The sequence below is a fragment of the Brassica napus genome, chromosome A1, assembly GCF_020379485.1.
Source record: "Brassica napus cultivar Da-Ae chromosome A1, Da-Ae, whole genome shotgun sequence".
NCBI lineage: Eukaryota > Viridiplantae > Streptophyta > Magnoliopsida > Brassicales > Brassicaceae > Brassica > Brassica napus.
Window position 1 is genome coordinate 1946126 of NC_063434.1, and position 26501 is coordinate 1972626.

At 33.7% G+C, this 26501-nt stretch overlaps 6 protein-coding genes across 15 annotated transcripts; 1 reads left to right on the forward strand and 5 right to left on the reverse strand.

Annotated features, from left to right (window-relative positions):
• Window positions 1-2085: 2085 nt before the first annotated feature.
• LOC106353915 (bZIP transcription factor 11) lies at window positions 2086-3358 on the reverse strand. Its single transcript, XM_013793778.3, has one exon. The coding sequence runs from the start codon at window positions 2811-2813 to the stop codon at window positions 2349-2351; it is 465 nt and encodes a 154-aa protein (XP_013649232.2). The 5' UTR covers window positions 2814-3358; the 3' UTR covers window positions 2086-2348.
• Window positions 3359-5810: 2452 nt separating this feature from the next.
• Window positions 5811-10052, reverse strand: LOC125608617 (phosphatidylinositol/phosphatidylcholine transfer protein SFH1-like). Its single transcript, XM_048779045.1, has 13 exons — window positions 9632-10052; window positions 9406-9470; window positions 9073-9325; window positions 8230-8329; window positions 7857-8123; window positions 7684-7761; window positions 7437-7588; window positions 7260-7359; window positions 7059-7148; window positions 6833-6962; window positions 6372-6751; window positions 6170-6244; window positions 5811-6084 (listed from the first exon to the last, which is right to left on the reverse strand). The coding sequence occupies exons 2-13, from the start codon at window positions 9422-9424 to the stop codon at window positions 6070-6072; spliced, it is 1659 nt and encodes a 552-aa protein (XP_048635002.1). The 5' UTR covers window positions 9425-9470; window positions 9632-10052; the 3' UTR covers window positions 5811-6069.
• A 447-nt stretch (window positions 10053-10499) lies between these two features.
• Window positions 10500-13572, forward strand: LOC106354095 (bifunctional dihydrofolate reductase-thymidylate synthase 2). Of its 10 annotated transcripts, none has more exons than XM_048779047.1 (12): window positions 10502-10651; window positions 10743-10785; window positions 10893-10895; window positions 10973-11018; window positions 11272-12114; window positions 12209-12253; window positions 12342-12407; window positions 12494-12555; window positions 12641-12715; window positions 12784-13073; window positions 13148-13254; window positions 13341-13572. In XM_048779047.1, the coding sequence occupies exons 2-12, from the start codon at window positions 10781-10783 to the stop codon at window positions 13449-13451; spliced, it is 1653 nt and encodes a 550-aa protein (XP_048635004.1). In that variant the 5' UTR covers window positions 10502-10651; window positions 10743-10780; the 3' UTR covers window positions 13452-13572. The 10 variants fall into 10 exon arrangements, with proteins under 10 accessions (XP_013649443.2, XP_048635004.1, XP_048635008.1 ...); XM_048779054.1 differs by having other exon boundaries at window positions 10524-10651; window positions 10753-10785; XM_013793989.3 differs by lacking the exon at window positions 10893-10895 and having other exon boundaries at window positions 10500-10651.
• Window positions 13573-17840: 4268 nt separating this feature from the next.
• Window positions 17841-18845, reverse strand: LOC106370562. The gene has a single exon (XM_013810569.3). It carries the CDS (start codon window positions 18585-18587, stop codon window positions 17955-17957), a length of 633 nt encoding a protein of 210 aa, XP_013666023.1. The 5' UTR covers window positions 18588-18845; the 3' UTR covers window positions 17841-17954.
• A 2487-nt stretch (window positions 18846-21332) lies between these two features.
• On the reverse strand, window positions 21333-22886 carry LOC106354307 (probable pinoresinol-lariciresinol reductase 3). Its single transcript, XM_013794252.3, has 5 exons — window positions 22616-22886; window positions 22388-22522; window positions 22084-22321; window positions 21807-22010; window positions 21333-21731 (listed from the first exon to the last, which is right to left on the reverse strand). Exons 1-5 carry the CDS (start codon window positions 22805-22807, stop codon window positions 21562-21564), a joined length of 939 nt encoding a protein of 312 aa, XP_013649706.2. The 5' UTR covers window positions 22808-22886; the 3' UTR covers window positions 21333-21561.
• A 921-nt stretch (window positions 22887-23807) lies between these two features.
• Window positions 23808-25693, reverse strand: LOC106354402 (transcription factor bHLH63). The gene is made up of 7 exons (XM_013794361.3): window positions 25299-25693; window positions 24961-25209; window positions 24734-24868; window positions 24574-24645; window positions 24329-24487; window positions 24121-24239; window positions 23808-24018 (listed from the first exon to the last, which is right to left on the reverse strand). The coding sequence occupies exons 1-6, from the start codon at window positions 25602-25604 to the stop codon at window positions 24174-24176; spliced, it is 987 nt and encodes a 328-aa protein (XP_013649815.2). The 5' UTR covers window positions 25605-25693; the 3' UTR covers window positions 23808-24018; window positions 24121-24173.
• Window positions 25694-26501: the final 808 nt, after the last annotated feature.

A 26501-nucleotide genomic window follows, 5' to 3' on the forward strand; every position in this document is an offset into this window, starting at 1 on the left:
CTTTAGTTAAGAAGTAGCCAACTCAAAATTGATTATGAACTCTACTCTTCACATTGACTCTAACTCCACAAAACGATATATTTATTTTTTTATGACCAAAAGAACCTTGGGTTATAATTGTTGTACGTATTACTAGCATGGTATTGTATACATGAACCAACTGATTCTCATTTATGTTTCTTCAAATAGATCTAAGAGAAAGAATGTTAATTATAAAATCACTTAATTAGGAGATCTACTATTGAATTCGGTATATCATCATGTGTTTTTAGGTCACGTACCGGCAAATATTGTCGCCTGCACATGACAAATTTCTTATAATTGATTACGACTTATTAATTATTATGTTTTCTAACTTTGAAATAACCTCTATCATAAAAGGTTAACATGGGAGATGTTTATTTGCAAAGTACCGAAATGAATAAAGAATATTTTCTTCTGATAAGTATGTAAATTTCATTTATCAAAACGAGAGAGTTCATACTTGTACAAAATGTTTTTTTTTTTAATATAAACACAATAAAATTAATGCTAGCTGCCTACAACATGCGTAATGTTCACTCCCATTTGTGTACACTTTAGTTGTATTCGTCATTCTAGCTTTGCATGTCTTAAGGTTTTCCAATTAAGTTTCAGTATGCCCATCTTATTTTTCCTTCACTTTTCATATAGAAATGTACGATAAAGCACAAATAATGTAGAGTATAATGTCGGGAACTAAATCATTATATCAATTAACTCCTTTACCTAAATTACGTTTTGGTCTCAATTTGTTATCTTCGAAAACTACAAAACTAAGCAATTAACTATACATTTTTCCATGTTATTAGTAGCCTAGATCAAAACATAAGATGCCCTTTTTTTAATTTCTCGGGTCATGATATACATGCACGATACAAAACTTGAAACGAAGGTAGAAAATATTGTAATTATCAAATAGAAGTCTTCTTTTATATAAAAATAAAAGAGGCTTCCATGTGTAATATTCATGAATGAACATCCGTGATCAATGGATACAAAACAAACTACGCAGCATCTAAAGTATAATACTACCAGGAAATAGTAGAATAGGATTCTCCATTATCAGTCACGATGTAATATAGTCATTCTTTTTATAGTGTACTGGTGTATGGCTCAATTGATGATATATCGAACTTTGAAATTAAAAAAAATTAGAAAACAAAGAAACTCGAGATAAGAAAATTAATTAAAATATTAGACGTGTAAAATCAAATAATACACAAGGCCAAGATTTCACTTATAAGTCTAGTACACATCAAAACCTCCCAAATTCACTAGAGATAAGTTTAAAAATAAATACTTTACAAGAATACGCCATATACGCGACAACCCTTACATTTGAGTAGTTTTTATACAATATTACAATTATTCTGTGTTTTGTATTTTTGCGATGATTAAAAAAAAACAAATTTCTTCAATTTCACCTATTCAACACCGCCAAAATATTATTATATAGAACCAACATTCAGTATTAGCCTAACAACGCTCATAATATCTAGCTATAGCTTCGTCAAATTTATAGCTTTTGTAACTCTTCTTATGAATATATCTAAATGTTTAATTTGGCGTTTTTATAATGGAGATATCCACACTTTTCGAAGATTAAATAACTTTGTTAAATTTTGCGTTGGTAGTATAATTTAGGGCCCTATAATTATTATTTTTCCTATAATTTATTTAAGAGCGCTGATGATTTATATGAGCAAAACAAGAAAGAAACTAGGGATGTTTTGCAAAATTACTCGTTATGAGATTTAGTTAGATAAATGATCGTGCAACTTTCCTTAATGACTATAAGCCGACTGAAAAAAGAAAACATCTTAATTAATCAAGATCCAGCTTCAAATGTGATAGTTTGTGTAGGTGGGTTCTAGAAGGCAGGAGCGTACAACTAAAAAAACATGTATTAGACAATACTATACATAGTGCAAAGTGATACTTTGGTCTATACGCGCTAAAATCTTTATTCACTTTAATGATGACGGTTTAAACTTTGAAGTCGTTTACTAATAACACTCAAGAAACTATGTACTAGTATAAAATAGAGGTACTTAATCAAGATAATAAAAGTATACTACAATAGTATTAAGAAAACACTTTGTACTCATGCGGCAACAGAGTCTTTATTACAAACACACTCATAAAGATGCTTTTAATACCTAGCGCCAAAGACGGAACAAAGCACAACAAGAAAATGAAATACTAGAACAATCAAACAACATACCCATTTATACATATCTCTCTCTTTCTCTTTGGACATATCTTAAAATCTGACAAAGAAACGGTCCCATTACGTAATTTCGAGGTTCTTTGTTTGGTCCACATTTCTAATACAGCAAAGCATCAGAAGATGCCATGAGAGGCTGGTTCATCATATGAAACATGTTCATATTCATTTGATTCACGAGGAAGTCATCTGACTCTGGACCAGTCAGAGGGTTCGGACAAACCCCGTTGGTATTTTCTAAGAACCCGAGGATGTCGTTGAGAGATTCGAGCCTGTGGCTGAGTTCATCGACCTGAGCTCTAAGAACAGAGTTCTCTGCTTCCACGGTCAAGTAGTGCTGCGTCGTGATGCTGACACTTGTCACGAGCTCGTTGTTCTCTTTCTTGAGCTGGTTAACCTGAGCCGTTAGATCGTCGAGGAGTTTCTGTTTCTTCATCCTTGATCTCCTCGCTGACTCACGGTTTGAGAGCATCCTCTTACGTTTCCTCTGCTCCATGAGATACTCCTCTGACCCGGAGGACGTTTGAATCGCCGACGAAGTTGTTCCCGACGACGACGATTCCATGCAGTAAGCTAACAAACAAGCCTCCAAAGAGAAGAGATATAATATTTTTTTTTAAATGGTTTTTAGGGTCAATTTAAAACAGGACAGGACCAAGATTGATGACAAAAAAAAACTAAATGTAAACAAAAGAAAATATATTTTAAAGATAACTAGCTAGGGTTTTGATATAGTTATAAGAGTATATAATATATATGAAAGATTAATTATGCTTGGAGAGTTTCAGAAACTATGAGACGTAGTAAAGCCAGTAAAGGAAGACAACAGAGAAAGATTGAACGAGATGGGTCCTGCGCCTGACTGTGGAGTTTAGCATAAACCCAGAGAGGAAGATCTCACTGAGTATAATTGGAGACATGTGTCTCAAAGACCAAGAACTGCTGGTTAAGCATCAATGTTTTTTTCTAACTATTTTTATTGATTAATCCCACAAGATATGAGATCTTTGAAAATGAATCTTGATCGAGGAAGAAACAATGAGATAGAAGAAGAAGAAGAAGAAAGGCGAAATTATCGAAGAGAGAAGAGGAGAGAAGGGGGAATGTGAATGGTTTATGAGAATGAATTTATAGAAAGAAAATTTCAAGAAAAGCGTCTGAGTGTTTGTGCAACTTGACAAGAAGCTATACATTTGTTTTGATTCCATTGGTTGAAGATTCTTTTTTTTCTTCCCATTACGTCTTTTTGGAAACAGTTTTTCTTTACTCTTTAAAAAGGTTTATAAAGGACTATCTACATAAATCTACAATATTTTCAAAAAATCTATCAGTTAATTTTTTATAATTTAATCTCCTGCAGTATAAGTCGAAGAGAAATATAAGAAAATCATTAACAAACGAAATTTCTTCTCAAAGTGCTTATAAATAAACTAGTTAATTACTTTGTTATTATGTAGAGATCAAACAAGTTTAATTATACCAAATCATGAGTTTTTTTTTTGACTAAAAATCATGAGTTGTGATGATTTTCTAAATCATGAATTTATTGGTTAATCCAAAACGATGAAGCTTTCCATTTTTCATTTTTACTAATCAATCATAAATATTTTGATCAATTTTGTATTTAAATATTTTCCATTTAGTAAATGTTTAATTATACCCGCTCTTGAGGGAAGACAAAAATTACCATGCGAATGCCAACTACCGTACATTTAAACCCGCGTACATCAGTGATATTTTCAATTAAATGCATTTTCTTTGTTGACAAAAAAATGCATTTTCTTTTCTTATTTGCTCGTGAAATTTTTGTAATTAAATGTTAAAATGTTTTATTTTCTTACACATAAGGATGGCTGGTAAAAGCTCACAAAAAAAACTAAAACGTTTAACTTGCCTATTTGTTTTTATTAGTAAACTGTGTTTTCTTAGGTGTAAAGGAAAAAAAAAACAAAGTACATATTCTTTTACAAAGAAGAATGCTGATGAAAACTTTTACAGTATTTGTTTTCTCTCGCTTTTTTTTTAATATCCCTAAAAGTAAAAGGTAAGTTGAGGGTGAAAACTACAGTTTAGTTATTTGTTGAATTTTCTCAAGTAAATCACATATTCATGTAACGACAGAAAGGAGAAGAAATAATATTCGTAGAATGTACTATCTATAAATAAACAAATAAATACCATTGACGCCAGAATCTGTCTGAAAAATCTATGAAACGCATATAAGTAAAAGTTAAAGACAGACAACATCAATTAATATAGCACAAATGTAAAATAAACAAATGAAACGCCTGAAATTAGAGGTTACAAACACAAAGGAATCAGTTCGTAGAGTAAATATGAGTACAACATGTGTAAGTAGGCAGCAGAAGAAAAGGTGAGAGTGACATGTGAGGTCGGGAAGAGAAGTCTCCAGACTCAGCACAGCTGTTTTATTTTCTTATTCTTCTCAGATTATATTTCAAAAATGTATACGTATTAATTAATTATTCAAATGCTAGGATGGCAGGTTCGCAAACTACTGTATATGCGAATTAATGTATTTCCGATTTCCTAATCACAATTGATATTTTCTCTCTAAAAAGCTCACTTTACGATCAAAATCATTACCCTTATTTATTTTTAAAGTTAATGTTTTTGGAAAGCGTCGAAGGATTCACTGAACCAGCTCACTTTCCAAAACGTTGCATGAATTTCAACAAACACATTAACTCTTGCTGCACTAATAAATCAAAACAGTAAAAGATGTTAATAGTCTTTGCATTATCATTGATGATATTGATGTTTCTCCAGACTTGACAAACGCTCTCCGAAATCCTAAAAATTATCTGAGGAAGTACATGTGTGTCCATTTACTGCACGTTCACGGTTCACTTGATTACAGTTTTGATTTAAGTTTAAATTGAATATTTAAAACCCCTAAGTACAATTATTATTTCCACTAAATTTCACAGTGGCTACTCACCTTAGTAGAAGCATTGTTTGGCCTTTGAAGTAAACAAATGGTTGCAGCGTTCATGTTTTAGTAATAATAATAATCCTCTCTGTTTTTTCATAACTTCTTTGCGTATTTCGTTATCTCTAATAATTCACATATAGAGCTAGTAGAGAGACCCAAAATAGAAGAACATCTATTGATTTGGTTGATATGCCAACACGTGTTTCCTTTGATCTCCTTTTAATGTTGTTGCTAGAAACCAAATTCGTTTGGCAACACAATTAGTTTTTGATATATCAAATTTTTAAAATATATAAAAATATGAATATCGACTGACACGGTGTTTTCTTTTCCCTTTTAAATAGTTATAAAGACTGTAAAAATAAAAGGAAAAGTAAATTGTTGCAAGAAAAATATGATCCGTAAATATCATGGAAGGTACATATAATCTTTGGTGGGGACTAACGAAAACAAAGACCACGAAAGAGAGAGGACCAAAGGAAGTAATAAAGGTGATGGCAATAAAAGGAAAACAAAAATCAAATTTGTATTCTATCTTCGCAATCCACGACCAACATATATAAGTTTCTGGGACTAACATGTTACAGACAGTTGATATGGTACAAATCCAATCAAACGTATGTTAACCTTTGATCACTTGGGTGAAATCACGAGAAATGTCACAGAGAAAATGAAAAACACTCACACATTCAATGTCACATGCAAGATAAAAGCCAAATAGGTTATCTTCGGATAAATGTACAAGTCTGTCGCTTTTAAGATCAATCTATTCCTCGTTTATAAAAAATACAAAACCACAAACGAATTCTCTTCGTTTGATTCAGCCCCTTGCTTTAATCATCTCATCCTGTCTCCTTTCACCACTTCAGAACCCGAAAAACTGGAAAGATGCAAAACTGATATTATGAAGAGAACACACACAATCATATGGGAAGTTAAAATAGTAATTGATGTTTGGTTCTTACCAGCTTCTTCTTTTTCTTCTTCTTTTCAATGTATGCTAAAATCTCCTTCTGGCCCACAAGGGTTTCTTCCAAAGCCTAAACCAAACAAATAATATGCATTTTTATTTTTAGGTTAAGAATCAGACTGTTTTTTGCTGAAAGTTTCTAGTAGTTTTTATTTTATTTGCTACAAATGTTTCTAGTAGTTTAAGGTTTGTTTTACCTTCTTGGTCTCAGTCAACTCTTGCTCAAGTACTTGAACACGGTTAAGCGCCGCCTGAAGTTTCTCCTCTGTTTCAGTGTCAACATTAGCCGGTTTCAAGTCAAGGAACATGCACTTCTCTTCCAGCTCAGCCATACGTTTCACCATCAACATGTACTCTGAGCTCGAGACGGGAGCTGCAAATTGAGCTTGATTCTGCTTAGGCATAGCTTCGTCATAACAAACTGAGTTTCCATATAAAGCAGCCTCTGTGAGTTTACGTGGAACGTCTTTTGATAGCCTAACCATTGCAACAATTCCCATCACAAAGGCCATGACCCCTCCCACAAGTAACCCATCCCCTTTCTTCGGTGCCTCCTTCCTCACGTAGCACTCCAACCCTAGAGAAACTTTAGTACGCGCAGAAGACCAAATACTTTTTATGAAATGGAGCTGAAAATGTGCGTGCATATATTATATACCTTTAGAGACAGGAAAATTTTCGATTTTCTGAGTTTTTGTAGGCCACTCCATCATGGACTTGTCAATGGTTGCAACTTGCTTCTCATGCACATTGTCTTCAACCATTTGCTTACTGCTTCTGTCAAGACTCTGCAGCATTAACGGATAATCTCAGTATAAGCTTACCCTAGAGGCCTAGAGTACTAATTAGCTGATTTAAATTGTATTAATTGTTCTTTAACTTACTTCTTGAAATGAAGTTGATCGTCCTTGGTCAACATGCTTGAGGTCATCTTCTGAAATAGGCGAGCACTTGGATTCACGGTTTATAGCCATCTGATTCCAAATTAAAATATGTTTTTGTATGTATAAGATTTTCAAGAAATTAATGGATTAGTTAAATTAAATTTCAGTGTCTAATTAAAGACTATATAAATTGTTAATTACCTTGAGAACCTCAGGATCATTCCATGGACCTTTGTCAGAGCGCATACAACCTCCTTTGTCTTCACAAGTGCAAGCGCCTCCAAAGAACTCTGGCAACTCACTGTTTATTACACAAAAAATAATAATGCATATGCAAGTTTCTATAGCTAAGCAGAACTTATATTTATTGATTCTTACCTAGCATCGATGACTTCAAGCAATTTGCTATGATATTTGTTACCAAGAACATGAATCTTTGCAGTAGTCTTGGGATCAAGAAACGACTTAACTGTGCTCCACAAGAGCCGGAACCCGGAACCAGCATTGATGATGAACATCCGGTTCAACGTCTACAAGAAAATCCCGAACTCAACAACTTTAAGACCTTGATTTATTTACATTTACATATAGTTTGTAAATTTTTTAAAACTTATAGAAACTTTACCTCAGGATAATTATCATTGTCAATCTTGAGAAGCCTTTGAAGAAGCTCTCTCGCAGATTTGCTGAAGTTCTTAAGTCCCTAATTGATCACTCGGAATAAAACACATAGTTTTAGACATTTGAAAATTTAAACATATTGTATTCAGAGACATGTAGGATGGATTTATCGTATACCACGCCTTGGACGTCAAGAATAGTTGTGCTCTGGTCAATGTGCTTTTTGGCAGCGACAGAACAAGCAGGGAACTTGATCTTGAAAGTCTTCTCGAACTCTCTGACATGATATTTCACGTACCGGTCCATTGTTGTCACTTGAAGCAGCTTGTTAGCATCGATTTGACCTAATCTCTCAATGTACACTGGTCTGCCTTCCTTGTCTACTCCATGATAGCCTTGAGGGTAATGCTTCATGACTTCATCGATCTCTTCAAACTCAAATTCCTTCATCATAGTTAGAAACAGTATAGAACTTGTCAAAGAATATTCACCAACATTAGATGAGAGTTGGGTCCAAATTAAATGCTCATATTTTAGCAAAGAGATTCACCTCGATGATTTTATCAGCGCCGAAATCTTTTCTCCATTGAATCATGTCACTCCACATTTGCTTAGCTTTCTCAATGTCAAACTTTCTCGCCCTTAGGAATCTGTTTTATCAATATAAAATTCAATTTTCTTAAAAATTCATTCAAAAATTAATATAAAATATTCTGGATGATTCATTTTTTCTGATTATGATAACAATATCATATAAGATGGATCATGAATTACAGTGTATCAACTATACGAACTCGTTTTTCAATTTATAAACTGCTGCTTACAAGACTTGTTGTAGTACTGTATTAACTATTTTATACTGATTAAAATATGAATTTTGAAAGTCGTAAACTAACCAAACGGAGGAGTTGACTAACAGCGCCTAGAAAGTTAAAACTATGCTAACAAAATTTGTTACCATATTATATTTCTAGTTGGCGTTTACGTCTTTTCCCCGTAATAAACCGATTATTCTAAATAACTTAAATAAGGTTTTACGTATAAAGAAAGATTTTGCATGTGTAGTGATTAAGAAGAAAATTAAAATTTGAGTTTACAAGCTGTATCTATTTTTAACGCATGAATTTTATCCTACAAAAATAAGTATGGGAATCTAATATTCGTATAATGATCCAGATATGGTTAATAGTTATATCCAGTTTGGCCTAATTTTTTCCCAGTAAGTCTAGTCCAACCAAGCTTATCAGGTTTAAAATATCTAACCTAATCACCTAATAGTCAGGTCTAGAATGCAATGAATCTCATTATGATTTATTTCGCAATTAATGTCATGATTATGGTAAGAAATAAAGAGAGATTGAATGATAATGAAAAAAAAAAAAAAAGTGCATACCGAAGCATCATATGGAGATCATCGAGATTAGAGGGCAAGAGCTCGTCGAGGACAAGAGCTTGACGAAAAGCATCAAGAGATTGAAGGTCTTCTGCGTCGATGTCATCTTCAATGGTTACGCACATGACTTTGCTGCTGCTTTTTCGACCTTTTTTTGAGAATGAGTTCTTGAATCTGTTCGATGCGTTTATTGCTTTTTTCTTCAGCGAAGACATCTTGGCTATCTTCCTCTCCTCCTCTGACATCTCTATTTCTGATATAAACACGTTCTGTTTGCTTTAGTCTTGAGAAAGAATAACATGAACTAAAGCAATAAATGAAATCACGACTAACCAGGTTTGGTCTCAGCCATGGATAGATGAGTTTTAAAGCACTATCTTCACACGGCAATTGTATACCTGCCAAGGAAATATTGTCAAGATCATTTAAAAAGAAGTTTGGATCAAATTGTATAAGAAATGTGAGATGAATCTAAAAAATCAAGATGAGTTATAAACCAAAATGTGTTTTAGGATCCAATAAAAATGAGAAAGATGAATTGAGAGAGTTTTTGTTTTACCTTGTTGGAGAAGAGTGTTTGAGGAGAGGCAAGGGAGGTTGAAGATAAACTATTTCATAACATGTAGACAACTCTTTTGCTTCTGATTCTATCAACTTATATATTGACATGGTCCTTGACTATTTTGAATTATATCTACACTTTTAAAGAAAAAATCTAACTATTTACAAAAGAATAAATAAATAATAATAGAGTTGTAAATTAATGAGCAACCAATCATCATCTATAAGTAAATAAATTAATTATGAAGATAAGAGAAAAGCGTGTCTTTGTATTAGGCGAAGTGCAGCCCACTACTTACCATTTTGTGGATGATAAAATCTTGACTTCAACCAATGTAGAGGTCTATTGTAACTAGTAAGTTTTATCTACCAAACAAAATGCATAGAGTGAGTTTGGTTTACATGAAACACTAGAAACATCAAACAGAAAATGTTTGTTTTTTTTCTTAATTATAAAACAAAAATATTTAACAATAACAAAGAATCTTATTATTTAAAAGAAATAATGGCAAATATGCATACAAATAACTATTTGTAAATAATATAATAAGCCCATGGCCACATGGATATATTCCTCTCCATAAACGGTGCTGAGATGCATAATTGTTTGTTTGTTCAAATATATCATTCAAACAATTATAAGTTTGGAGAAAGCTGGTCTATAAAATTGTACAACAAGCCAAACTTTCGATCTAATGATAAGTGATACACCTGACAAACAATCTAAACAATATTTTTCTATAAAAAAAATCGATATCATATTTTATGTTTGAAATTAAAAAAAATTTATGTTCGTTTATTAACGGGCCTAACTCGAGCCCGTTTTAGGCCCAATATATTAGTTTGTTAAAAAGTCCAATTAGCGACTTAGCCATCGCCTCCCGCCGTTTGTATCCTCTCCGAGAGCTCCCAGCGGCGTTTCACTCTCTCTCTCTCTCTCTCTATCAACTCAGCCTCCATCTCAGATGATTTCCAAATCTCGTCTCTGAACCTTTCATGCGCTTTATCCACTCTTAAGGTTAAGGAATCTCATTTTTTTTGGGTGAAATTCATTTCGTGTTGTGTCGATTTAGCGTCTGTTTGCAAAATTGATTGAATGTGTAGTGTAGATTCAAATAGGCATGCGGCTTGAAACTGGTGAACTCCAATGAGGTTAGTCTATGCAAAGGTGCTTACTTTATGGTGAACATAGAATGTGTCTTCAGACACTTTTATATGAGTTGTTGGTACTGAGCGGTTCGGCTTTTTTTATTTCTTAGCAGGTGCAAGAAATAATCTTTCCCACTTTGTAACTGATTTGGCCTTTGAAAGCTTGTAACTTTCGGTTTCTCTGTCATAGGTGTCTGCACAGTCCTATAAAGATTCTACCTTTCGCGTTTAAATCGGTTAGTAGTGAACTTAACTCTGTTACCAATCTCAACTGATTGTGTTATTTCCGCATGTTTTACAATTACTCCTGTCACGCGTTTTGTTAAGAGGTGAAAGTTTACATTGGTCCCCTTTAAGAATGAAGTAGTAGTTGTCTTGAAAGATGTGATCTTGTGTGGTTGTTGTAGTTTGTTTCTTTAATGTGACCTCGTGATATCGAAAGCTATGTGTTGTTGATCTTCTCAACTTCCATCTGTGTTCAATTCTCAGGCTTTGCTACCGTTATCTCAAAGGTGGCCCTCCTCATTGCCAAGCATCTTCAAGGTTTCGCTTTCAACCATGTCAAACAACCTCAACGGACACGTGACCATGCCCTCAGAGCCTCAGAGAGCTTACCAAGTGGTCGTCGCTGCAACAAAGCAAATGGGAATCGGCAAAGACGGGAAACTTCCCTGGAGTTTACCTACCGATCTCAAGTTCTTCAAGGAGTTAACACTGACCACTTCTGATTCCTCCAAGAAGAACGCTGTTGTAATGGGTAGGAAGACGTGGGAGTCTATTCCCACCAAGTATAAGCCACTCTCTGGTCGTCTCAACGTTGTCCTAACTCGCTCGAGCGGTTTCGACATAGCCAACGCAGAGAATGTTGTAACTTGCAGAAGTATAGATTCTGCTTTAGATTTATTAGCTGGACCACCGTATCGTCTCTCCATTGAGAAGGTGTTTGTTATAGGAGGTGGTGAGGTCTTGAGGGACTCGTTGAACGGGGCGAGATGCGAAGCTATCCACTTAACTGAGATTGATACGAGTGTTGAATGTGATACGTTCGTTCCGGAGATTGACGCTTCTGCGTATCAGCCTTGGTGTTCTTCTCTTCCAGTATGTGAGAATGGACTTCGGTTTTCGTTCACTACTTATGTTCGTGTGAAGAGTGATGAGTCTAAGGAGGCTCTTCAGGTTGATTGGAGGAAGTTTTCTTCTTTGCTTCCTAAAAAGGTTTTTGAGCGGCATGAGGAGTTTCTCTACTTGAATATGGTTAATGAGATTATCTCTAGTGGAAACGTGAAGAATGATCGGACAGGGACTGGTACCTTGTCTAAATTTGGTTGCCAGGTGCTGTAACAACATCTCTTGATATGTATCTTAAATGTCTTGTTCTGGTTTGCTTGTTAAGGTTAAGTAATGAACTCATCTTTTTGATCCACAGATGACGTTTAATCTGCGTAGGAGCTTTCCACTTCTGACGACGAAGGTATGCTTACCTGCACATTGCCTTTTTCATGTTTAAACTCTTCCCTGCGTCTTTAAGCTTACAAGAGCTGTTTGCATTTCATTTGCAGAGAGTTTTCTGGAGAGGTGTTGTTGAAGAACTTCTATGGTTCATAAGCGGTTCAACCAATGCAAAGGTAAGAAAAAGATCTTTTAATCATATTATTCATGCCTTAAGTAAATGAACTATATTGTTTCACTTAAAAGTTTGTGTAAGTGGCAGCTACTTCAAGAAAAGGGTATCCATATCTGGGATGGGAATGCGTCAAGAGAGTATCTTGATGGGTAAAACTTTACTCTATACTTTTATTTAGAAAAATTGAAACTTTATGGCCACCACAATGATAAACTTTAAAGCATTTGATTTCAGTATTGGACTGACTGAGAGAGAAGAAGGTGACCTTGGACCCGTTTATGGATTTCAATGGAGACACTTTGGTGCTAAGTCAGTAGCCTCTCTATTATTTCATTAACATGTTTCTCTGTTTAAGCCGTTAACCTCTCTTTCTACAGGTACACAGATATGCATGCTGATTACATTGGCCAAGGATTTGATCAGCTCTTAGATGTAATTAACAAGATCAAGAACAATCCTGACGATCGACGGATTATAATGTCGGCTTGGAATCCTTCTGACCTTAAGCTGATGGCACTTCCTCCATGCCACATGTTTGCTCAGTTTTACGTTGCCAATGGAGAGCTTTCATGTCAAATGTATCAGCGCTCAGCTGATATGGGTCTTGGTGTACCGTTTAACATTGCCTCATACTCCCTTCTTACATGTATCCTCGCTCATGTCTGTGGTACGTTAGAATTTCACTACATAAAGAGAGATTATTTTTCTTCTTCTATTGATATTTGAGTTGATATTATGCAGATCTTGTTCCTGGTGACTTCATCCATGTTATTGGTGATGCTCATGTTTACAAAAACCATGTTAGGCCTCTGCAAGAGCAACTTGAGAACCCACCAAAACCATTTCCTGTGAGTATATTATATGAGACCTCTGATTCTTAAGTTGGTTGAAACCTATATAAGGTTTATTTAATGTTTGGGCTCTATCTATACAGGTTATGAAGATCAATCCAGAGAAGAAACACATTGATTCTTTTGTCGCTGCTGATTTTGAGCTCATTGGCTATGATCCTCACAAGAAAATAGATATGAAAATGGCTGTTTAGCCTCTCACAAGAATGTTATTTAACCAAAAATTTAAAGTTTTGTGTTTGTGTGTGACTTTCTTTGATTCAAACGTGTGAGATTTTAATATATATTTTCATTTATTTTAAGATAATTCTACTATCTAATATCCAAAAGGTATTTTATTTCTTCTACAAAAAAATATCTAGAAAATTCTAGTGAGAGGAACTTATAGTTGATTCGGTTGATAATAGAGGACTTATGCTAAAGGACAGATTCTAAATAGACAATACGTTGTATAGCACAAACTCTGCTTCCTCAATTTTGTCATGTCCTGTATGATCTATGCATTATATCTCTTGGTTTTGTTGGATACTTTTCTGTCATTAGAAGTTTTATATGGTGACTACAAATTCAAGTTAACTACATACTCTAAGAGACTAAGTCCAATAGTGTTATACTCGGGACATTTGTATAGAATAAAAAGACAAATAAAGATGGTGACTCAAACTTTATGGTCTGCTTTTCTTTCTAATATAAGATTTAAGAGTATTCGTAACTAATTTTTCCAGTAACAACTAATCACATGTTAGTAATACGTATAAAAATTAGTAAACAACTATATTATATGATTTGTTCGTTACGGGTTCCTGTCGATCTCACGTGTATTCGTCATTCGTATTAGATTCTATAGATTTGCATCAACCTTTTTTCCCATCCGATCGAAGTATATATTGTCTCTTTTCACCTTTCCAGATATTGGTTCCTCCACGTCAAATACTTTCCTACGTAGTTATTCAAAAGCAATCATATTTTATAATTCTACTAATTTTTTTTGGTAATTAAAACGATTCAAGATAATTCTACTATTAATCCTTCACTCTAACTAAAACGATTCAAGATAAAATATTGCTTATTACTTAGTATTTGTTTATATTACTAGCAGAGTAAATACCGTGTTACACCAATGAGAGAAAAAAAAGTGTTAGTGACTTATTGATTATTGTTGTCAAAACACTATCGCATGGACTAGGGAATATATATGTATGCCTATGGATTATGGACGTGCGTTTATGCGTGAGTGCATTAGCTAGGTAGAATATTATAGTATCGTATAATGTTTTCGAATCTAAAAGTTAATGCTGAAATAACATAAAACAAATTAGTAAAAATTCATTTAAAATAACAACAAAATATTCGTGAAGAAAAGTGTGATTTCTTAGCTAATAGGGAGATACCTCTCTTTTTCATTCAGTATATAGATAAAGCCATAAAGGTTAATGCAAGTTAGCCAATATTCTTGTCGATGCTTCAATTTTTAGTGTTACGACGTAATTCATATCATAGCATAAATTTCAAGCATGTCCGGTAACCTAATGTTTAGTTGGTTCAAAGAATCGAAACTCTTGTATGTGTTGCTGGTTTATCAATTTTGCATGGAGAAATATATAAGATGAAACTCTAAATATTCCAAACAAAACATGAGACCAAGACCGATGATGTGAGGAATATATAACAGTACCAACAATTCCTTCCTCTATAATGTATTTTATTCATTTTTTATCCACAACCCTTTAGAATGCTATCCAGCATTTGGAAACACATTTTATATGCTTTTCTAATTTACTTTATATATGTGCTCTCTAGAATAGGAACCAACCAATACATCGAATATTCGATACTCTGCTAGTGTAACTAACCACGTTCGCTATATCACATCAAGCCCTAAACTTGAGGGATCTTAGCTTGTGATCAAAATTCAGCTCTTGCGATTGTAAAGTTCGACAGTCAATTTTGAGTATACCCCACGTCGGTCCTTGGCATGTGGGTCCACGCTCGTGAGACAATCGAGCCGTAAAATTCAAAAACAATTGTCTATATAAAATCACCACGAGATATTTATTCCATTCAGTAGCTCTACATCAAGCAAACTTAATTCTGAATTCACCATATATTTAAGGGTTTAATTCATTAGTACTACAAAATAAATGTGCATGCAATCCACCATATTTATAACAAATTGGAGTATTACATCAACCAATCTAACTCAATTAACTACCCCCTTTATATATAACTAGAGCCGGTGTCCGCGCTCCGCGCGGATTACATATTTAATTAAAGTATGTTAATATTTGTGTTAATAAATTTCTACACGTTTTCCTGAGATTAAAACAATGGTAAAGAGGTGCCACATGTTTGTATAGAAAACAATCATCATCTAAGAATCTTCATCACAAAAATGTTTTTTTTTTTGCCAAAGTATTTAATTATTCTTATATATGTCTTCTAGGGGTGAATGACGAATCTGTTGATACAGTTGGGAGCAGATTTTTTTATTAAGAACTAATTGTGGTTTTTTTCATAATTTGTATTTTTAAATAAAAAACATATTTTACTAATAATGTTTATATTTGTTTTATTAGAGTTTTGTAACTATAAAATGAATACTAACATCTTTATTTAGTACTTATATAAAATTATATAGAGATAGATTATTAATTTATGATTATGATGAGAGTATATATTAATTTGGAACAAATATTAAGCAACTCAATTAGATTCTTGCAACCCGGAGGAAAAGGAGTGGCCGGTCATGTCGTCTGTATTTTTACCTTTTCCCAAGTTTTTAAAACGTTTCGTAGCAATAAACAAAAATCAAAACGTAGCATTTCATTTACATATTTGGAATCTTATCAAATAAGATGTAACTTTTCTTTTTTTTGTGCGCTTCAAATTTAATAAGATGTAAATAGTCAAAAATATAAAAAAATTAAATATATATAAAACATAATTTGTATTTTATATTTGTTTTATTAGAGTTTTGGATTAAAGTATTAAATTAATATATCAATACTAATAAAGTTTTTGATTCAAAAATGTACTTGTAAATTCAAAATACCTCCCATTAGCGGAGGATCTTTGGCGGTTGGTTTGACCATGGTATTGAGGAACAATCGATCCTTAAACAAAGGAAAGAATATTTAAATGTTAGGCAAAGTGAAATGGTTTGATAATAAAACATAGTGAAAAAGGTCCCAATGGATAAAATCGAACCATAAGATTAATTACAAACTAAAATCTTATAAAGCCAAAAAAAAACTAAATATTTTATATGACCGATAGATGTGAACTACAATTGTAGTAGCTTAGCAGGCAGGAACTATTATATTATTAAATCAATTTTTTTTTGGCGGAGACCAATAGCTAAAGACGGAAGATTGTCGGTCTATGTTTAATCTTAACCAACTAAAATCTTATACGTTTGTTCGCACAGATTATCAATATGAATCTATTATTAAAACAATTGAAAATAAACAGTGAAAAGTGAACCAAACCTCACGTCCCCAACCGCATACGGACTTAACTATCCAACTCTTAAACATATCACTTACGCCAAGAAATTGACAAAATTGTGACTTTCAAATATTGACTTACACAAAATCTTGAACGGTTGGCGGTGGTGGTTTTTTCAGAGTGAGAGGGAATGAATATATGGTCTTCAGATTAGAGTTCTTGATCCTAATGGTAGAATATATGTTATTTAATTTTCAATGAATACAGTAGGCATTTTGGCATGAAATATAACGATTTTCTAAATTAAATTATTCACCAGCTATAAGAATATTAAGTATGAGGCAAGTTAAAGTTGTAGAAATCGATTTTGATTTAGGATGGCAAAGATGTGGTAGCTAGAAGCCTAATAATCAACAATCAATGCATGCATTGTTTTATTATGATGTAACTGGAGTTGAACTTGGTTAAACCGTAACTTTTCACACATTTTAATGATTGTTTTTTTTTTTAAAGCCCAGTCCAGAATGACATGGCATAATGGTTGGTTCTGATTATTTTGCCCATGTGGCAGGGCTTAGGAAGCTAGGATTTAGCTTCTTTTATATAGTAGGATAAATAAATAAATTATAAGAGGGGAGTTTCGAAAATGAAAAAATTAATTACCCCTAATCCCTTTTAAATTAGAAGTAAATTTATAAATGGTGAAAAAAAAATAAATGAAAATAGTGCATTTTTATATCCTTTTTAATTTATACTATTTATAAGAAATATTTTTCTATATTTTTTGTCATTTTTATTATTCTTATTATTAAATTTGTGAAAGAACAGTAAATAACATATATTCTTCTTTTTACAATTTTGTTATCTTCAGTAAAAATTAAATGGTTACCGATTAAACCCTAAATTGCTTAGCCGCTGCAACTCTAAATATTTTTTTTTTATTTTTTTTAATCTCACACAATATTTACCGCAAAGATTTAGACAAAAAGCATTTGCTTAAAGATTTATAAGCGTCATAAAGCAACCACGTAACGAGTTTTGTGCAAACTATACTACAATTGCACTGATCACAGTGTATATGTATCAGTTCAACTCACAACAAGTAGGACATCACGTATTTAAATTACGATTAGAAATCAAATTTAACATCCAATACCATTCTTTAATGTATAGTTAAGCAACCTTAAGGCTTACACGAGTTATATACATTGATAAAAAAACACAAACACACTTTCAATAACAAAGAGAATCTAGAATGTCAAGTGTTGTTCATCCTTTTGAATCCTCTTCTGTCTCGCGATGAACGCTTCAATCTTTGTCCTAAACTGTTCATTGCTCATTGCATCTTCTGATTTCTTAGCTCTCACCACTACCTTCTTGTCCGAGTCACAAACCTTCAAATGCTTCTCCGAGTCATACCTCTTCATGATGTTCCCAACATGCGGGTGAACCGCCTCAAGCGCTTTCTGCGATTGGCTTCTCTCGAAACTAACCCTTTTCACTCCACTCAGCTTCTTAGACTGTTCTGTTTTGGTCTCATGAACTTCAGATGTCTTCTTCTCATTCTTGTAAAGAAGTTCTAGGTAAAGATCGTTGCTCTCCGCTTCTGTTGTCTCGTGAGCGGAGCTGTGTCGTCTGGACTTCGCAAAAAGAGTAATTACAATAGCGTTTCCGACGAAGAAAACGAATCCCGGGCTAACGAGAAACACTGCTGCTTCCCTGAAAATGTCACCGGAGAGTTTCACTGAAGGGAAAGAGAGTTTGGAGATCAAGATTGTAAGAAGAATCAGTTCGATCAGTCTGAATAAGTTGGTGAAAGCTGGTAAGTTAAAGATTCCTCTAGGTTTCTCCATCTTAAAGTGTTGAAACTGAATTGAATCCATTCAGATGATTTTCTTGATTAGAGGACAAAACAAGACAAAAAACTATGGGACTTAGATCACTCCAAAGAAGTTAGAAGCAGAGAGTTTTGCCAACAAGAGAAGAAACAGAGGAAGAAGAACAATAGTCATGGTTAACGAAGACCAGTTCTTGATGTTATGTTTCATAAAAAAACAGAGGAAACTTTGTGTGAAGATCTCTTTTTTTTTTTCTATATGTTTTGTTTCCTCTTGGTGTTTGTTATATCTTGTTGGTGTTGAGTTGGTTTCATTCCTTATTTATAGACTATTCAGAAAATGCTAGTACTGCAATAGTTTATTTTATTTTTGAAAAATGGAAATAAATTGGACTAGTTTTATTTTTATAGCTTCAATTGTGAACAGCATAGTAGTTTTTCTTTTGTTTTTTTTTTTACTTTATCCTCAAAACATTATTCTCAGTGCTCCCAAAAGCTGTCCTTGCCATTGTTCATCGCCCATGAGGCCAGACCGATCACATCTTCTTCATATTCCCTTCTTTGTTTTCATCATTTATTCCATTTTCTTCAAACATTTAATGTGAGGTTCTAAGTTAATTTTGGTTACAAAGGTTTAGATGGGATGTGAAGATTTTTTCTGTTTTGTTTTTAAAGGTTTTAAGCACTTAAATGAATATGTAGACAAATAATTATGATATGTTTCCTTACATATATTTAGAATATTGGTGTTACAAAATGTCATACAAATTGTGATGTTAAATAGGGCTGGTCGATTTGTTTTCTTTAAAGAATGGAATTAAGCTTCAAACTCTAAGATAATAATACCTTTAAGTAACCAACCTTTTTGTTTGTGTTTCAAAAAAGAAAAAAAAAAACCAACCTTTTTGTTCAAAAAAAAAAAAACCAACCTCTTCTATCTTTATTTGTCAATGACAATAGTTGGAGGTGCGTATCCTATATGATATTTCGAAAATCCAAAAAGATGTTTTGTTGAAACGAACACCAAGACTAAAATAAGTTTTTTTTTTCATAACATACAAATCCACATGTCTACAGATAATATGGAAAATCATCGTATGTTACATTACGTACACGCGAGACTGTAGACTCAATATCTCCATGTCCAACTCTCGTACACATGCAAGTGTAAACTATATATAAATGCATTTAGTTAGTTATGAAGACAAGTTATATTCTAAGCTTTGCAAAATAATCAATATATTTGCTGATATAAGACTTACTCGACAAAACATAAAACACAAACAATGTGAGGGAAGTTAAAGAAACCAAGAGTCTGTCTTCTATGAGTCGTCGGTTCTATTTAACTTCCAGAATTCTCACACAAAAAAAAAAAGGAAAAACTTCCAACCCAACAAGAACTTACGTAGTTAAGGAGGTTATTTCGGTTAATTCTCCAAATTGAGAAACTTTGCTTTTCTTGAATATGAATAGGAGTTGTCGAAAGAAACGTTTGGTTCGACAAGAAAAGTAACTTAACACTGTAGTGATAACCTTTTGTTTATTCATTTTGATATTCTTTGGAGAAAAAAAAGAGAATTCAGGTTGAAAGGCCACAGAAATAAAGAAGCTGAAAGGCCATTATGGTTTGAATGTTTTAATGGCCTTTCAGATTATAGCTCTTTTCAAAAAAAATTTGTCAAAATTTTAATATTTAGTCTAAATTGACAATAAAAGTATACAACTTGAATTGCTGGTCTAATGATTTTAACTCTTATTTTAAAAATAAATAAAATAGATATCCTACCTATAATCTATTTAAAGCATTCATCTTGTACTTGTTTGAAAACTCTTAAGAAATATTAATTCCAGTAATTAGCACTTTCACCAAAATGAAGAAAAATGTTATGTTTTAAATGTAGATCTTTCATGCTTATAGACAAGGTTTACAAAATAGCAACAAACAAAATCATACTAAATATAAAAGAGAAGAGCCTTCATTAAAGTTATATTAAATATACATCACAACTTATTCACTGACAAACAAAAAACTATTTAAATATCCCAGAAAAATATAAGAAAGCATTGGAATATACATTCCACAAATTATGCAGATTTTATGCCAATAGTTCTATAGATTATCTTCTAGCAGAAAAATCCATTTGGCAATATGGAGCACGTAATAAGAGTGATTTCCTTCTTCACTAAGACATGCTCAACATCATTATACCCTTTTCGTCTCTTTTTAATAATTTATGAACTTTTAACTTTGCTTTTCTTTGACATGAAAGACCCACACCTTGTGAAACCATTATCATCCATTTCTCTTTGTTAGAGTTCTTGACTCGACTAATTAAACTTTCCGTTATGGACATGTGGATATAAAAGAAGTTCTAAAATCATATGGTGGTTAGCTAAGTAGATGAAACTCTCCAATTTCTTTAGATTGTCCATTTGTTTTGTAGACGTTGTATCATCCAAAATGTTCTCTCCCTTTTTGAGATTTTAGGCGTTTATGAAACTTTTTTAACAGAAATTTTTAAAAATGAGAAGGTTGGAAGTCTCATTAAGCATGGTCCCTCTAAAGGAAAACAAGTTGTATACGTATATTGGTTCTTGCTAAATAACTTTTATCTGATTCTACAGTATTCTGTATCTGATTCTAATAAATGAGACACATTATCTGTATATTCCTGGCCTAATCCATTTGTTTAACTTAATCCAACCAGTGTAGTGTAACGTGACGAAATTTTTGGATATCTATTGGACTAGTGTATAAATACTTATTGCTGACCAGCAACAATCCCAAAAATGTTTCCACAAATTTTTAGTTCGATGGATTCGTTTTATTCAATCATCATCAGAACTTCAGAAGCAATTGTCTTAAACGCTTAACTCAGATCCGTTGGGACAAAGATAAATAGTGTTACATGGGATAGATAGGTTCCTCAAAAAACTTAGATGCTTTAGAAATGTAGAGATCGCTCTCTCTCAAAAAAAAAGGAGACAACATGTGATCCCTTCCCTATTTGGTTACAATCCTAGAGAAGGGTATCAAGAAACTCGCTCACGGTCATGTACTTGACATCAGGGTAAAGCTCAGTACCATTCACTCCACCACAAGACTCATCAATCTCAAAGTACGTGTGATGTCCTTTAATAAAAAAAGAGTATATGAAAACCATCTCCATGTCATCCGGGTATGGAGTCTCTGCATCACATAAACAGAAAGATCCGAGAGTTAAAAAGAAAATTTAAATGTAGATGTCTTAACAAGTTAACATACCTTTGATCTTCTCAAGAAGTTGACTTTCAGTAACAAAAGTCTTCACAAGCCTCTTCTCAATCTTCCCTTCCCACATCTCAACAAGATCATTCATAGAACACACGTTCCCACACGGCCTAAGGTACAACGTCTTGTTCAGTGTTCTAGGATCATCAATCGTTTTGATAGTAAACGCTGCCGCATCAACCTCACTCACAAAAACAGCTACACAACACACACACACACAGACTCATAAGACACTGTGTATTAAGGTAGTTAAAGTAAAAAAAGGAGAGACCTTTAACGTTCCCATCTCCAAAGACTGTGACTTTATCCACCGGAGGAGATTGAAGACCCGGTTGGACTAGAGATGGAAGTAGAATCCTCATGAACAGTCCGCAGCAAATGTACGTGTAAGGAATGTTTGATGATTCTATAAGACGTCTTATCTCGGACTTCTTTGAGTAGAAGCCGTGATCGAGATCAGAGACTTGTGTCTTGTCCGGATCTGCTCCGTATTCAGCAGGTATAAACCTCTGCGAACAAACAATGTCTCATGTTCAATGTCCAAATACTAAAATGTGAATGAGTGAGAGAGAGACCGTGATGGAGGGAGTTCGTTTGATGACATTGATGAGGAGTTTCTGATCAAGAACGTGTTTTGATGGGATCGCAGAGATCACGACATCTACTTTACTCACTGCTTCTTCTAAGCTTGCTTCATCATCCAATGAACCCTGAATCCATAATACAAAAACCCAAATCAAACGAAGAATAAAAAAGCAAACTTTGAGATTTAATGAGAGAAGTTATTGGAGAAAGGAAGAGACTTTGAGGAGAGTGACGCCGGAGGAGGAGAGAGATTCAAGGGTAACGGACTTGGAAGGATCGGAGAATGTAGAGTTTCTGATGAGGGCGAATGTCGGGTGACCCGATTGGATGCTGAAACGGGTCAAGTAGTGACCTAATCTTCCCGTTGCTCCGATGACCAAAACTCTGCTCTTCTCCTTTGTCTTCTCCATTTTCTCTAACTCAGTTCTCTTACACTTAGAAGCAGTACTTGAACTCAAAGACGTTGACTTTCTTTGTAGTACCCAAAACTCTATTAACTCAATAAAGTCCACATGTCTAAATTGTACATACAGAACAATTTTTATTTATTTTTAACATCAAAATTAAACATATAAATCATCTTAACAACATATTTTTCCAACAAATAATTTTTTCATCCTAGCATTACAATATTTATATGTTATGGATAGTTTGTAGCCTGTAATTGATTATCATTATGCATTCTGCTGATTGCTTTAATGAACACCTTCATCAAGCTTTTGGTGGATTTGTTTAGAAATTATTTTATCAAACAACTTTGGAGAAAGATTTAAAACATAGGCCACTCTTTCTTCTTTTACTTTGTTACTTATTACTTTTTTTTTCTTTCTTCTGTTGAGTGGTAGAGTGGACTTGTGACAATGTATCATGAAAGGTCCTATACTCCTATGTATGAACTCCATTAGAGCATAGGGATTAGTGAGACCCATTCATAACTCTAATAAGAAGAGGAGAACACACATTGAAAGACTGATAATAAAATATCTCTTACTGTTTTGCATCTATACACACACGATATAATTGTATGTACTCTTGTCTCTGATACTACAATGGTTTGGATAGTTGTAGTCAGTAACATTATGATTACCATTTACCATGCATCATGCAACTCTCTTTTTTTTTGTGCTAAACATTATCATGCAACTCTAATTGTCTGAACACCTTCATAAAGGTTTTGGAAGAATTGTTGATAAATTAATTATCAAAGAACTTTGGAGAAAGATTCAACCTATGCCGCTCTTTCATTTACTTTGTTATTTAATTTTTACATTTTCTTTTCTTTTTTTGTTGAGTGGTCATGGACTTGTGACATTGTGAAAGAGAGAAAATTCCTATGTATAAACCCCACTAGAGCATGATTAGTGAGACCCACTCATGATGCTCTTCGAAGACGAGAAACACACATTGGAAGATTATGATAAGAAATATATATATTATTGTTTGGCATCTATACACACAATACAGTATAATCTGTCTCTGATACTACAATGCTGGGCTGAGAATCTTAAGTTAATTTACTGAAATTAGTAAATAACTGCTAACTTTCTCTCTCTTCTGATGAAAATAATATGAGTTTGATCTTCCCACTTGAAAAAAAAAAAGCTGCCTGTATCCAGAGAACCTGCATATATGTAAATTTTGAATGAAGTGTGATATTTGAACTTGTCCTAAACCATAAAGCCAAAAAATTATGCCATATAATCATTGCTAGTAAATATTATACCTGACAATGGTCTAGAACTAAGGAACGCATTTAAATTTGCGGATCGTTCTTAGTCAAACTCCTAGACTGCTATAAAGATTCTGCACATCAGAGTCCCACATAGTAGCAGATTGACCATTCTGTAACAACCAAACACACATAGATTATTAGTAAACCAAAAGTTATAGGATAAGCTTCATAATGGAAGAGAAATGAAAACATAACCTACGTTGAAACATGCAAGTGGATCAGAACTGGTAACCACTTGCTGCATTGGATTGAAATGAACATAACCGGAATTAACCATATCATGAGGATAACCGGAATTCACCATCATATGAGGTGGCATCACAGTGTTTGGTAAGTTCATCATTGGAGCTGAGACAACCTGGATTCAATTTATATTAGCCCATCTAATAATTCTATAAATTAAAGCTTTTACATACAAACAAATTAAAAAAAAAAAAGACTAACCTCTTTGGCAAAAATGTCATCGATGTTGAAATCCAGCCTTGGACTAACAGTTGCTAGCTTCATTGATAAGAACTGATCCAAACATGAACCATATATTAGGTTACAAATTATCAAATAATATTTCTAGTCGTACAAGATACATAGGAAATGAATTGCGAACCTCGACTTGTCGCTGGAGAGACTGAACATAGTTAATGATCTCATCAAGCATCCCTGCTTTGCCTGTAATCTTTTCGCATCCAGGAACCAAATCTTGTAGAAACTTCATTCTCTCACTGATCTTTTCTCTTCTAGCCTTCACAGATTTAACAATAAAATTAGTCTTTAAATATTTTCAGAATATTAAGCTACTAAATGAAACTAATTAATAAAGTCTCTCTCTCTCACTCGTTCAGCAATGCTGTGGCTATCAGTGGCTTGGCCTCTCCGTGCACGAACGTGAATATAATCCGTCCTCTGCGAGTCTTTCGTCACTTTTGACGAGTCGTTAGAACAACTGTTCTGTTCTTTCTTGGCTTTGTTCTTCATCTTCATGATGCTTTTAGTGCTCTGCTCCGTTATTTTTGACTTCTCTTCTTCTTCTTCAACTTCTACTTCTCTGTCCATCATCATCATCTTCTTCTTCTCATTAAAAACCTAAAAAACCATTAACAGACAAAGTGAATCTCAAAGTAAGATCTGTTTTTTTTATTCAGAGTTTTAGTTTCTTTAAGCAACATGCGAACCTTAGTCTCTGTATCGACACAACCAAACTTCCTTTTCTTGGAATTTCCAGACTCGTTTGTAATATTTCCTGGAGAAACTGAGATTCTCGCATCACCGTGCACCTCCCCGTAAATCTCCGGAAGATCCAAACCGGCCGACGCTAGAAAGCCGTCGTCAATCTCGCCGCCGTTGATCGTGGAAGAATTGGAGAAGAAGCCGGGAAGGTGGTGGTAGTTTAGTTGAGCCCTTTGGCGCTCTAAGACAGACATGTCGGCACAGTTGAGGAAAAGCTCAGCTTCTGTAGCTTCTCCGTTCATCATCATCATCTTCTTCTACTTTGGAGTGGTAGAGAAACAGAGTAAAGGTGAGGGTAGAAGAGGAAGGGATATTTATAACCAAACAAAAGAAGAAGCAACCTGTTTTGTACTTAGTCTAAATTCATCGCATCAGATAAGTAGGGCCATGTACAAATCTGGAAGTTTTAGATGATTGTAGATAATTTAGATTTGGGATATCCCTAGAGAAATGGTGATAAAATTACTAAAAATAGTGACACAAAAACTTAACAAAAACAATATTAAATTAAATGATTAAAACTCACTATTTTATTACATTTTGTGTATTGGTGGATTCGATTTTCATTCATTTAGAAAGGATAAGCATGGGCATTAGGGGCAAAATCACCTATAGTGTGTGAAGAAGACCATTTCTAGCTGGAAAGGTCTCAAACTTTATTTCACTAAACGAGCCAGTGAACGTCACGTGGGAGTGATTGTGCCTTTGTAACAATGAAAGGTATCATTGTGTAGTTTGATATTTCTCTTTAATTTGTTTTTATTCTTGAGATTTGTAATCGAAACTTGTAGTTCGTTTTACTAGTGACAAAACATTCTGCCGTAACCGCCTAAACCATATCATAATATAAAAACTATGGCATTGGTCATCATCTAGCGCGAGCGCCAATACGCATCAAATACGGCCGCATCAGTGCATATTCTAGAAAAAAAACTCGCTTACACGTTATCTTAGAAGCCAAGTACAAAAACTGAAACCATTATACATCTGATTAAGATAACACTCAGGTCGTTTTAATACCTCTGGTATTTGGCAACGAGACACTGTTCACATGAATTTATGACGCAAGAGGTTTTCTGAATCTGGTTATTCAGATCGCTCCTGCTGCTTCTGATGACCATCCTCTATTGGCTTAGTGTATCGTGATT